We start from the raw sequence: 14319 nt of genomic DNA on the forward strand, positions 1-14319 counted from the left end.
ATCCATGGTAAGTAGGGATGTGGCCTATGAATGAATTCCATTCCGTTCAGTTCAGCAGATATTTGTTGAGGTTTTGTTAGGTATGAGACACACGGTTCATTCCCCCTTCAGGGGACTCTGACTGCTTTCATGGGAGACCACAGCATCTGGGAAGGATCAAGCAGACCGATGAGGTTCTAAGACCAAAGCAGGGAGCCTTTCCTACTTCTTGAGTTTCTTCTGGCCAGCAGCTTTCCTGTCCATCATCCCTTTTGAGCTGGAGCTGGGCTCATCCTGAACCCTTCCTCCTTCTCTGACTATCTTTTGGGGAAAGGCTGAGGAGCCCTGGCAGCAGACTGTGCAGAGCCACATGTCCAGCTGAGAGATCTTAAATTAAGATGGGTTCAGAAACATACAAGAAATGAGCAAATAATGAGTCCACTGGGTCATCTAAGGAAAAAAGACTCTCTGAGTCCAATTTCGGTCGTGTAGGAAAACTGGCTTGATCAATGGAAAAGACAAACAAAGTCCACTTTTTTTCTATGATCTGTGAGTGGAGTCAAGTGTGTTGGCAAAAGGCAGTTGGAATGGTACTTGCCAAGGGCTGGGGGGAAGGGAGAACAGGAGTTATTGTTTAATGGGAACAGAATTTCAGTTTTGCAAGATGAAAAGGGTTATGGAGATGCATGGTAGTGATGATTGCACAACAGTATGAATGTATTTAATACCACTGAACTATACACTTAATAATGGTTAAGATGAGAACTTTTATGAGTATTTTACCACAATTTAAAAAAAATTAGAAAATAAAAAGCTAGTTGGAGCTGGGGCCAGGAGCTCAGAGTCTACTCATTCAACATTGGGTTTCCCATCTATACTCCTTCAAAAGTATTGTGGAGTCATTAAATGCATTTGATAAAATTTTGAGACCACTCCACCTGCACAGCATTACCGTCTTGCCTAGTTTCTTATCAACAGAAAGTGATTGAGAGCCTGTTTACCTACCAGGATTAGTAAAAATCCTCCTCTTTGGCCTGGAGGGAACTCCAAAAGCTAACAAGGAAAGCTTTCCTGGGAGGAGGCCTTTTAAAACAGGAGAGTTTGGGTGGGGGTAGGGGTGGGAGAGATGGAGGATGGGAGGTGAGGGGAAATCTTTTGAGATGTCTCCCAGCTCCATGGCCTAGATAGAGATCCTTGAGAGGAGAAAGAAATTAGAACAACCAGAAGTTATGGGTAAAGTAGTCTAGATATTTTGTATCTACATGTAAACTTCCATCTGGTGATCAAAAATAAACACTCAGAGTAACATGTTTGGAGAGGAAAGGAATGCCTCAGAGGCTGTTCATGTATTTGTTGAGTATTTACAAGAGTTTGGTGGTTCAATGTTAGATTGATTTTAGCTACAGATATAGGGGAATTTCCATTGGTTTAAAGGAGTCTATAGAGGAAGTCTCTGGAAGTCAAAATGCAAAGAAGCTTCTTTTTTTGGAGGAGTGGGGATAATGAACATAAGGGGAGTTGAGAAGACAGCCGTTTTCTTATATCGACATAAGAAAATATTTAACGACCTTAGAGTTAATCAAGCCTGTTGGCTCCAGTCTGTAAGGAGAGAACTAACCCAGTGTCTCCTGCCCTGTTAGTGCTACCTCTTAGTATTCATTGATAACACACTGTTCTTACAGCACCTCAACCTCATGGCACACATTATTTTCCCTCTGAAATCTCTAGCTATTCAAGGTTTTCCCCTTATGCTGGAGTTCTGCTTTAAGTTCCTGAGCGCAGGGTAAGGGGAAATGCTGTGGGTATAGACATGCACAGGAGGCTCTGTGGGGCATTGTGCTGAGCCCACCTAGTACCTCTCCACAGGGGCTCCCAAGGGCAAGGCTTAATGTGATACACAGGTACCTGAGATGGGGTCTGGCATGTAGTAACTTCTCAGTCAATAGTTGAGTAAAAAAATTATTGAATAAATACAGAAAGTTCATAAAATTGCTACATTTGAAAGAGAGTCTTGTCACCTGACTGTGATGATGTGCCTCCCCTGATGCTTGGAAGGACCTTTTCTGGACAGTACTTCTCTGCCCTCATGAAACTGATTCCATACTGACATGGAGTTCCCCAAAATTTGGGGTGACAGCCCAGAACTTAATCTAGTTTGGGGTCAAAGATATTGTCATCTCCCTACTCTAAGAAGAGACTAGAATGATGTGACCAGAAGGACCATCTTGGCCCCTTCACCACCCTTAAAATATTGCTAGCTTTGTCAGTTGTCTTGCTTATTCACTAAGGGTATATAAATGCTGGAGCTTTGTGATTGATTTTCAGAAAGGAAGAAAACCATTTCTTTTGGCTGCTGAGAGGGGCCATGTTGAAATGATAGAAAAACTTATCTTCCTTAATCTGCATACTTCAGAAAAGGACAAGGTAAGTTGAACTTTTTTTCTTTGAGGAGAACAAGAGAAAGTGTAGTACCAGTTGATGTGGGAGAGTAACAATCGGTGTGCAGATTTGGTGAGGGCATTTTGGTCGGCAGTAGAGATGTTAAATTGTTGCTAGAGCAGAATCATGGAACATCCGTGCAAGTCTACCCAATTATGCTGTGGATTGCCCACATTGGCAGTTTTTGCTCCATAAACACTTCTGAAGTCAAGAGACTACATGGATTTTTCCACTATTAACTCCAACCCTCTTTTCTCCTCCCCTGAAATCTTCTGGAGACTCAGCCCTTCATGAATGGGGAGGGAAAAGCCCCGAGGGTAGGCATCCATATCTATATGTACATCTTGGATGATTTTCTTAGGAGAAATTCCTAGATGTGGAATTGTAGGTCAAAGAGTCCTGCATATTTTTAAATCTTTTGGTATATGATATTGCTAACATTACCTCCCAGAAATCTTTCACCAGTTTACCCTCACATAAGTTAAATGGAATTACTTTTGCTATCCCACTTTTTGCTAGCTAATTGATAGCAAAGGTAGAACAAGGAGCATGAATTTTTTTTCCTACTGGTTCAGTCAGCTTTGTCTTTTCATTTAAAACTGAAAAGTTTATAAATTTCACTTAAAACTGCAGATAATGTGGTCCACACTCTGGACCACACCTTTAACCAAAATGAAAGCTTCCAGAAAGCTTGCAGCCCTTATGATGAAAAGGGCATGTTCCCCAGCTCTGGGGATTCTGCCTTGAGTGTGTCTCTGTTGCAGGAGGGAAACACTGCCCTGCACCTTGCTGCAAAGCATGGTCACAGTCCTGCAGTGAAGGTGCTGCTAACGCAATGGCAAGAAGTAAATGAGATGAATGAGGTACGTGGACGTGTTCATTACAGGTGGGCACAGGGCTTAATAGGGGAAGGGTTGGAGGAGCGGCTTTCAAGAAAAGAATGGGAGGAAAACAAAGATATTAGTGACACAGGGTGTAAAATGTGATGCTAAAAGATTCCTACTTTTTTCTTCAGAGTATCCCACAGCACTTCATTTGTTAATCCATTTATTTATTCACCTATTAATTTAGCAAGTTTGTTTAATATATACTTTATGCTAGACAAAGTATGTATTTTTATTCTAGAAGCCTGCAGGGCATGCAAAAAAATAATGTATTGGGCTATATGCAGTAATAGATGTCTTGGTCTTGGCATCTGAATGGACATTGGTAGGAAGAGGGTTGAGGAAGGTGCAACTGTAGAATATTTCACACAGAGAGAAGAGCCCATGTTCAGGAACCAAGGCCTGAAAGAGAAGGAGCGTGTTATGTCCTGGGACTGACCAGTTCAGGGGGGCAGAAGTTAAGGAAGAGTTAGCGTGGAAAGCAGGAGCTAAGTGAGCTACAGCAGTCAGATGGGAAGAGGCTGTGCTTACCAGGGGGATGGTTCCACTTTGATGCGTTGCCAGCAGAGATCTTGAAGGGTTTTAAATGGCAAGGAGGAATGAGATCTACCTTGGGTGCAGGCAGGTAACTATCACAGCTGTTTGAAGGGTAGATTAGTGCTGAGAGAGCCAGGAAGTGGGGAGGGCCACTCAGGTGACTACCAAAATGGAGGAAGATCTATGGAGGACCTCCACCGAGGCACTCACAGGCAACAAACAGCATGAAGTGACAGGAGGAGGCAGAGTCCACAGGACATGTGACCAGGCTTAGGGAGAGGGAGGACTTCTTAGTGTCTTCTAAGACACTGACACCCATTTTGATATAATGCACTGCTCAAACAATGACAATTATCTGACATTTACCACCTGGTTGACTGAAATAGCCTTCATGTGCTAGTCACCTCTTAAAGGCTACCTCTTAATATTATTGCATTGGGGATTTAATTTCAACATGAATTTCAGAGAGGCACAAACATTCAAACCATAGCAGAGGCTGGGCACAGTGGCTGACGCCTGTAATCTCAATACTTTGGGAGGCCAAGAAAGGAAACTTGCTTGAGGCCAGAAGTTTGAGACCAACCTGGACAAAATAATGAGACTCCATCTCTACAAAAATTTTAAAAAATTAGGTGGGCATGGTGGCTGGTGTCTGCAGCCCCAGTTATTCAGGAGACTGAAGTAGGTGGGTTGCTTAAGCCCGAGAGTTTGAGGCTGCAGTGAGCTATGATCACACCAGAGTGAGACCCTGTCTCTTAAACAAAACAAAACAAAACAAAACTATAGCAGAGCTCAGGTTCTATAGTCTCAGAATTTAAGTCTTTTTATTTTGGTGAGACGAGTCTAGCTCTATTGCCCAGTGTAGAATGCAGTGGCATTATCATAGCTCACTGCAACCTCCAACTTCTGGGTTCACGTGATCTTCCTGCTTCAGCCTTCTGAGTAGCTGGGACTACAGGTGTGCACCACTACACTCAGCTAATTTTTTCTACTTTTTGTAGAGATAGGGTCTCACTATGTTGCTGGCCCCAAGTAATCCTCTGGCCTCAGCCTCCCAAAGTGCTAGGATAACAGGTGTGAGCCACTGCAGCCAGCCATGATTTAAAGTGTTAGTCATGCTTGCCCTATTCTGTTTAAAATTTTATCACTGGAATGTGGGTACATGGATTTCATCTACCTTTTATTAACAGCTCTTTTGGAGTCAGGGCACACTGGGGAGAACTCATAAAGTCCAACAAATTTTAATTGCAGATTGTAACAGGTTTCATTTGCACAAAATAAAATATACAGTGATAATAAGATTCATAATGTTCATACAGCCATGGGCTGCCTCTGCTTCCTGATATAGGTGGTTGCCAGATCAGCTAAAGTGACCCCATGACCCACGTGTATATGCTCTAGAGCAGTAGTCTCCAAACATGCTTGGTAGCAAACTCATATTAGTAAAGAATGTTTGGCCATGTACCTATCACATATACATTTATAAACGATATATTGTAAGACATGTGCCAGAAATAAAATATAAACATAAATAGCAGTTTCATATTTTTTCCACACTCCAAGAATTATCTTATAGACATCTGACGTATTTCCCTTCCAGTTTCCTTTGTGTTGCTTTGCATGTACCTACAGTATATTTTTAGCAGCTGCCCAAAATTCATTTAACTATTCTTTAGCTCTTGGATATTTAATTTGTTTCAGTTTTTGTCTCGGTCTTGGCATCTGAATGGACTCTTTAGCTCTTGGATATTTAGTTTGTTTCAGTTTTTGTATATTACAGGAAATTCTGTCACAAATCTCTTTGCCTTACCTTAGTCTGAATTCCTCACTATTTCCTTTAGGTATATTCTTAGAGGTAGATTGTTGGGTCAAAAATGTGAATGTGTATTAGGCTCTGGATATATTAAAGATGTGAATTCTCTCCTTCCCATTTTTGCAAATATTTTTCCCACTGAGGTTTGTCTTTTGGCATCTGTTTTCCTGGAAAAATGAGAAGACAGATTATGGGGAGAAATCCCTTTATAAGCATATGGCTATCCTGGGCACTGAGGTAAAGCTGCCTGGGGTGCATTTTTGCCACCCTGTTGGGATGGGAACACTGATGTCCATGGTCTTATGTTCTTGTTAACATGGTTGTTCATACCTCATTAGCTACAAGGAAAGCCTTCTGAACTTATCCTAATGTACTTGTTAAGAAAATAATGTCCAAAGGGGTAAATGGCTAGGAAATGGGGAAGGAATTCTGCATTTCTTCCCAATATTTTTAGAAATGAGTCAGCATGAGGAACAGGAAATATCAAAGCAGCTATTTTGTGGGACCAGTTCCTTCTTTTTCCTCTATGTGTTGGCCTGAATTAAACTCTCGCTTTATCCTACTAGTATTAATCCTGAGTTTCAGGAGAAATACTGAGATTACTTTTTAAAAAATTAATATTACCTTATTAAAAATGATATGCAACATTTTAAATTAGTTGTAAAGATTAAAGCTATACTTCACACATGTATACTTCTAATTTTTTATGTTTCATGCTGTATTATAATTCCCTTTTCCAAGATTATCTTTCTTAACAGGCTGTTACCTTCTTGTGGGCAGTGTCTGTGTTCTATGTATCTTCCAATCCCAATACACACAGTTGAATAAATGTTTGCTACATAAATTAGTAAATAAATGTGAAGAGTGTGAATGATGGATGGAAAGTCTGAAAGGACGTGCCATGGAAGAATAGTTAAGAGTGCAGGCTTTGTAGCCAAACAGCTGGACTTGCATCCTAGCTCTGCCGCTTTTCTTACACGTAAAATGAGGATAATACTAACCCTGACCTTATAGGTTTGTGTGAGTTAACTGTACCATAGTTAACTATGTGCTGCCAAAGCACATAGTCTTGGCAGTATCAGCAGAAACATAGTTGCTCAATAAATGCTATTCATTTTTTAAATACATTTTTTCATGCAACACCATTTGAAGACAAAATGCTGGTTTTTTTTAATACTTATTTTCATATTCTTTTTTTTTAATGAAGTAGTGTTTTAAAACAAAGATAAAATGCTATCTGTTATTAAGAGTAATATGCAAAAGGTATAGAGAAAACATACCGTTTGTCAAGTAATTTCGTTCCATAACAAGGGACAATTAATTTTAAATCATTTTTCCTGTTGTTAGAATGGAGAAACACCATTCTTTCTGACTGTTGAAGGAGGTCATGAAGAATGCAGCAAAGTGTTACTGGCAGCAGGAAGTGATATCAACATTCCAAATAAAGTACGTACTCCAGGCATGCTTACGCATCCAGTGGGAGCTTAAATGTTCTTTCGGGACTCTGGTTCTGCATCAATCTACTCACTGGGATTTTGTTGAATTAATATTTATAATATGCTTTGATTTTGGTAAGAATTAATGATTTACTTCTAATATCCCCTAATTAACATCTCCTCTAAAGGAATACCATTTTTTATATTCCTTTGAGGAAGGAATAATTGAAGATGGGACAAAAGGAGCAAGTACTTGTCACTTCTTAAACACAGATACTCTTATTCTACTTTGTTTTCTGCATAGAAACTAGTACCTGCCTGGCTTATACGGAGCAAATGCTGGGGGGAAAAAGTTTATCATGTTGAGAGCTCAAGTGGTCAGCCTGGAGCGTGAAGAAGGCAGGATGGAGCTTTCTTCTTTTTTTTTTTTTTTTTTTTTTAGGCAATTAAACTTAGCAGAAGGAGCTTTCTTCTAAAGACAGAACATTTTTGTATGTGTGTACTGAGAAGCTTTGAAACTTTTGAGACTGTATTATTATCTTCATTTTTTTAGATCAGAGAACTAGAATTTGGAAAAGTTAAGGAACTGGTTCAGGATCATACAACTAGTCAATGACAGTACAAAGATTCAAACTCATATCTGACTCCACTGCAATGGCCTTGTTTTCAGATAGTTCCTTTTTCTATTTTTCTATTTCATTATAATGAAAATAACTCATGACAAAAAAATTTGAAAAGTTCCAAAGGGTAAATGATGAAAAAGTATCTTATTCCAACCTCATATCTCAATGTCATTCTTCAGAACTAACATCATTAATAATTTATTTAGTCTTCCAGGAATTTTCCATGCATTCACATGGAAAATGTGATTAGACACAGACACCTACATACACCAATACCACATAAATGGTAGCACACTATATAGTATATGCTGCTCTGCATCTTGGTTTACTTATTTCTTTTGATTGCCAATATATCTTAGAGATCTTTTTTTTTTTTTTTTTTGAGACAGAGTCTTACTTTGTTTCCTAGGCTAGAGTGCTGCGGCGTCAGCCTAGCTCACAGCAACCTCAAACTCCTGGGCTCAAGCAATCCTCCTGCCTCAGCCTCCCAAGTAGCTGGGACTACAGGCATGCACCACCATGCCCGGCTAATTTTTTCTATATATATTATTTGGCCAATTAATTTCTTTCTATTTATAGTAGAGATGGGGTCTTGCTCTTGCTCAGGCTGGTTTCGAACTCCTGACCTCGAGCAATCCGCCGGCCTCGGCCTCCCAGAGTGCTAGGATTACAGGCGTGAGCCACCACGCTCGGCCAGTCTTAGAGATCTTTATATCAGCACATTGTATAAACAATTCCTTTTCAAAAGGTACAAAGTGAAACACTAGAATTGAGATTAAAATCCCAAACTGGTAATGTTTTATACCCTGTATTTTGCTGGTGGGAGTATATGTGTGTACAACCCCTTTGAAAAGCAATTTGTCACTTTCTTTTCACCCATGGGAAATTATGTTAAGGGAATACTCTAAAGGGAGGGAAAAGCTAGCTACATGCATTAAAATAGGTGATAAAGTTAGCTACAATAGCCAAGAATTAGATACAGCATATATGTGGAATGAATGGTAGGAGAAGGCAGAATAAAAATTTTGGTGCATCTATTTCTTGGAAATTATATGGCCATTGAAAATTTTAATGGTAGATACTAAAATTATATTGCAATATAGACAATTTTCATCATAGAACATCAATTGAAAATAATATAAATAATAAAATATAAATAAATATTAATATAATAATATTCAATTTTAGAGAGAGAGACAAGGATAGTGAGGGAAAGTGGAAATGAAGATGGTGTGAGTTGATTTCCACTAAAGTTGCAAGGTTATTGATGTAATAAAGCAAACAAAGTTAAGAATTCATGGGCACCATGAAATATTCAGAATGTGGAGAGCTATGCTACTGTTCGGTCATTGCACAGCTGCTGCCCTGTCCCCAGTCTGTATCCCCCTTAAGTCCCTGGGAAGGTCTCCCCGGTTAGCAAGACTCTCTTAGGCTCACTTCACTGTTCTGTCCTCTCCCTCACTTTTGTATTTGATTATTTTGCCCTCACAGGGATTTTGTTTTGTAGTGATTTTCACAAGCAAACGTTCTCCCACCGGACTAAAACTGCAGCCTCTCTGTTGACCATATTCTCACAGCCAATGGCCTCAGCTACCTTGTGAACAGGCTCTAGGCAGACTGGAAATTGTCCTGAGTCCATTTTTCAGCTTTTATTTCTTCTAGAGTATTTCCCAAGTTCGTCATCACACTGCTCAGATCAACCACCTCAGCCCCCACTGCTATCTACACTGTCTCTGTCAACCTGGTGAAGCCCTGGTGAGGCAAGCAGTGTGGACACATGTTTCCACGGGGTGGGTCAGACCTAGTTTTGCTTTCACACCTGTAGATGATTGCTGTATTTGAGCTTGGAAATGCTTCACCTGTTGACACTATCAGCCTTGGTCTCCAAATTGCTTTTGTGCCCCCCGCCCCACCCCCTCGCCCCTGCATCAGCATGGGGAGCCGATAAAGGGTTGAGTCACTTCTGAGGAGGAAACTGGAGTAAGATTATGAGTTTTGTGGACAGCAGCTTCCTCCTTTTGTGCTGGATGGAGGCAGAGTTTGGGCAGCAGGCTCTTTTCAGGGCTTTATTAACTGCCCTGGGTCTGACGATGACTTTTGTAGGTCCTAAGAACTCATATTTCTGCAAGTCCAACTTCATGTCTTATCAAACATATTTAAGTGCTCCCACATTCCACTTGAAATACATTTTTGTTTGTTGTTAATTACTCTAAAAGGCTGTTTTTGCTTTTACAATTATTTGGCTACAACAAACTCACCTAATTTATGATTGTCTGTGATTTCCTAGAACTCTGTGTACCCAATAGAGAATTTAAGGGAGGTGAAAAAATGTAACCTACAAATTGTTTACAAATATAATGAATATTTTATGAATATTACATTTAACAATCAATGAAGTATGAATAGCAATTAAATATTTATTTACTTCATTTTCATGGTTTTCTTTTGGTATCTTGGAGCCAATAATTTTTTTTTTCTTTTTGGATTTCAAAGATTTATTTGGCTCTGAAGTCTGTAGGCCCTACACACTGCCTGTAGTGCCTCAGGGGTAAATGCTGCAGACCCCCATAGCTCCTCCCGTTATAAGATTCCTGCTTTGAGTTCGTCACAAATTTCCTTCTGCTTTAGGTGGCCTCAGATCTTCCCAGTGGGGGCACATTTTACCATTCTGATCTCAGTTTAAATGTCACCTTATCCAAGAGGGTTGGTATTTTGTTGTTGTTGTTTGTTTGTTTGTTATGAGACAGGCTCTCAGTCTGTTGCCCAGACAATTGTAGCTCACTGCAACCTTGAACTCCTGGGCTCAAGCAATCTTCCCACCTCAGCCTCCTGAGTAGGTGAGACTACAGGCACAGGCCATCACACCTGGCTTTTTTGTGTGGGTGTGTGGAGCTGGGGTCTCATTATGTTGCCCAGTCTGGTTTTGAACTTCTGGCCTCAAGCAATCTTCCTGCCTCAGCCTCCCAAAGTGCTGGGATTATAGGTGTGAGCTACTGTGCCCAGCCTAAGAAAGCTTTCTTGATCACCTACTGTAGCCATCCAGTCATGCTACTTTACTTTTTGTTGTTGCATGTACAACTAGCTGATATTATTATTCTAATAACATCTAGAACCTAATAAACAGATTTATTTTAAATCTAGTGATTTACTGATCTACCATTCTACCAATCATTAGTTGGTTATCCAACCCCCACTGGAATGTAATATCAGAGATCTTGTCAGTTTTGTTTACCAACATGTCCCTCCACAGCATAACATAGTGCCTGGCACAAAATAGGTACTCAGTAATGTTTTGTGGAATTAATAAAATAATGGTTACAATTACTGTACATATTTACTACTCAATTATACTCCCAGTATTACTATGGTTTGTGAAAAAGAGGTAGGATGATGCAGTGGGCAGAATAATGCTCCCTACCCCCAGAGATGTTCCATCTTAATTCCTGGAACCTGTGGATATGTTATGTTACTTGGCAAAGGAGAATTTAAGTTGCAGATGGAATGAAGGTTGCTAATCAGCTGATCCTTGCAATGAGATTTTTCTGGGTTATTAGGTGGGCCTGATGTAATCACAAGGGACCTTATTGTGGAAGAGGGAGGCGGAAGAGGAGGTCAGTGATGCAGTGTGAGGAGGACTCAGCTAACTGTTGCTGGCTTTAAAGACAGAGGAAGGGAGATGTGAGCCAAAGGACATAAGAGGTGTCTAAAAACAGGAAGAGGCAAGGAAGCGGATTCCCCCAAAGGCCTCCAGGAAGGAACACAAGCCTGATAATACTTTTATATTTTTAGCCTAGTCAGATCGATTTCAGACTTCTGACCTCCAGAGCTGTAAGATAATACATTTGCATTAAGCCACTAAGTTTGTGGCAATTTGTTATAGCAGCAATAGAAAACCAATATAGATGCTTTTGCCATTTTTACAGATGAGGACAAAGAGGCCCATACTTGGTAGGCCACTTATCTGAGGTCATATAGGCACTTAGCATTGGCTCAAGCTATATTTCAGCTGGAGAGAGATACGCATAGCATTCCTGTTAGCTTCTGTTCCAGTTATCTATTGCTTCATAACAAACCTGCCCAAAGTTCAATGGCTTAAAACAATGTATTATTATCTTTCATGGCTCTGTGGGTTGACTGGGCTCAGCCAATAGGTTCTTACTTTGGGTCTGTTACGTGATCACAGTGAGATGTCAGCCGGGATTTTGGTCATTCGAAGGCTCAGCTGAGCTCAGTATCTAAGATGGCTCACTCACATGCCTGGCACTTGAGGTCAGCTGTCAGTTGGGGCTGCCTGGGCTCAACCAACATGTGGCCTCTCAGAGTTCCTCAGCCTTCCTACAGCCTGAGGGTTGGATTCCAAGACAAAGTATTGATAGAGCAAGCATTTTAGGAGGCAGAGAGCAGCAGCTTAAAAGCCACTGGCCAGTTAAAAGCCACTCCTGGAGCTGGCGCACTGCCACTTCTGCTGTATTCTATTGGCTGAAACAGTTACAATGTCCACCCAGATTCAGAGGAGTGGAGAGAAAAGCCCTACCTACCTCTTAATGGGGGAGTGGCAAGGTCATATTGCAGAAGGGTGTGCAGGGCAGGAGACACTGATGCAGCCATTTGGGGAAGACAATCTCCCACAACATACTTGTTTGAAAAACCCGAAAGTAGCAATCTTACAATTACTCAGTCAGCCACTAATTCCTTAACCCTGTATTATTGCAAGGCACTGCGTTGGGCCTTTTGAAGGATGGCAGGCTGTGCGGTCAAGCAGTGTGCCGTCTAGCTTGGGCGCCAAGTGCAGACACTTGTGCTCAGGGAACGAGAGGTGCTATAGGAGCTGAGCAAGAAGGTGACGGGAACACTACACAGGGACGAAAATCATTTTTAACTATGAGACCCTACCTACCAGAGGGGGCCCTAGTAGTAGACAGGGGGGGTGTGCAGGAAACTGCTGAGGAATTTCCTGGGGCAAATATCAAGTCACCCATTTTGGCGCAAAGGGGGGGTTTGCTGGAGTGTACAGAGAAAAGACTTGGTTCCAGTCTACTTCATACTTCCAGAAGGGAAAAAGGGATTTAATGTGTATTTACCTGAGGCATAGTGTCTTAGCTACTATAAAAACAATACTGTAACACTGAGTGGCTTAAACAACCAACATTTATTTCTCATAGTTCTGGAGGTTGGAAGTCTGAGATCAGGGTGGTAACAGGTCAGGTTCTGGTGAGGGCTCTCTCTCTTCCTGCTTCACAGACAGCTGTCTTGCTGCGTCCTCACGTGGCAGAAAGAACTAGCTAGTAGCTCTGGCCTGCTTTTATAAGGGCATGAATCCCATTCATGATGACTCCACCCTCATGAACTAATTATCTCCCAAAGGCTTCACTTCCTAACATCATATTGGGATTAGAGTTTAAACATATGAATTTTTTTTGGGGGGGGGGTTGTGGGGGGACACAAATATTCAGTCCATTGCATGTATGTTCCCTAGGACTCTGACATTTTTATGGGGGACACTTAGAAGTAATGGTCCCCCAAAATAATTGGAAACACATTGGATTTTCTTTTTTAAATACAGTCATGCATCATTTAATGATGAGGATATATTCTGAAAAATGTGTTAGGCAATTTAGGCGTTATACTTACACAAACCTACATGGTACAGCCTACTATACACCTAGGCTATATGATAGCCTATTGCTCTTAGGCTACAAACCTGTACAGCATGTTACTGTACTGAATAGTGTAAGGGAATAGTAACACAATGGTAAGTACTTGTGCTGTAGGAATTTTTCAGCTCCATTATAATCTTATGGGACCAATTCAGCACTCCCCAAGCTTTTTGGCTCCTGGGCTGGTGTCATGGAAGACAATTTTTCCATGGATGGGGGAGATGGTGAGCGATGGGGAGTGGCTGTAAATGCAGATGAAGTTTCACTCACTTGCCCACTGCTCACCTCCTGCTGTGCTGCCCCGTTCCTAATAGGTCATGGACCGGTACCAGTCTGCAGCATGGGGGCTGGGGACTGAAGATGTGGTCTATTGTTGACCAAAATCTGTTGTTATGTGGCATATGATTATAGTTGTACTATTTCATTATATTAATTGATTACCATGTGATAAATACCAGACAGCAGGTTAGATTCTAATGGGACTTGCTCTCCATCTGTCCCTGACAGCTCAATATCAGTGGTTTACAGATAGCTACCCGGAATGGCCATGCATCCCTTGTCAACTTTCTTCTCAGTGAGAACGTGGATCTGCACCAGAAAGTGGAAGTGAGTCTATTCCAATGTTATGCGCTTTTGTCTTGGCCCCACGAGGTTGGCTATACCAGGGAGATATCCCCTGAAGATACCTGTAGGGGAGGAGATGTTTCACAAGGGACAAATTCTTTCTGGGAAGGCTGATGGACTTCTTTTGGAGGCTGAGTCTTAAGAAATAAAATCCAGAGATGAATTTTAGAAAGTCATTGAAATTCCTGAATAAAATGTAATCTTTATGTTTTAAATGTTTGTATTTGCTGCAATAAATCATTCTTGTATTTCTAGAGATTCCATTACTCTTGTATTAATTTTATCAGTCTGGGAAAATGATGAAGCTGCTATGAATATAAAGAAGAG

The 14319-nt window shown here is 40.9% G+C and overlaps 1 protein-coding gene across 1 annotated transcript in view; it reads left to right on the top strand.

Annotated features, from left to right (window-relative positions):
* Positions 1–14319, top strand: part of ANKDD1B (ankyrin repeat and death domain containing 1B) — a 54428-nt gene that overhangs the window by 24678 nt on the left and 15431 nt on the right. Inside the window, 3 exon segments of the mRNA XM_076008125.1 lie at positions 2305–2403; positions 3183–3281; positions 13876–13974. Coding sequence (XP_075864240.1) covers positions 2305–2403; positions 3183–3281; positions 13876–13974 — 297 coding nt within the window.

The sequence above is a fragment of the Microcebus murinus genome, chromosome 11, assembly GCF_040939455.1.
Source record: "Microcebus murinus isolate Inina chromosome 11, M.murinus_Inina_mat1.0, whole genome shotgun sequence".
In the NCBI taxonomy this organism is placed as follows: Eukaryota; Metazoa; Chordata; class Mammalia; order Primates; family Cheirogaleidae; genus Microcebus; species Microcebus murinus.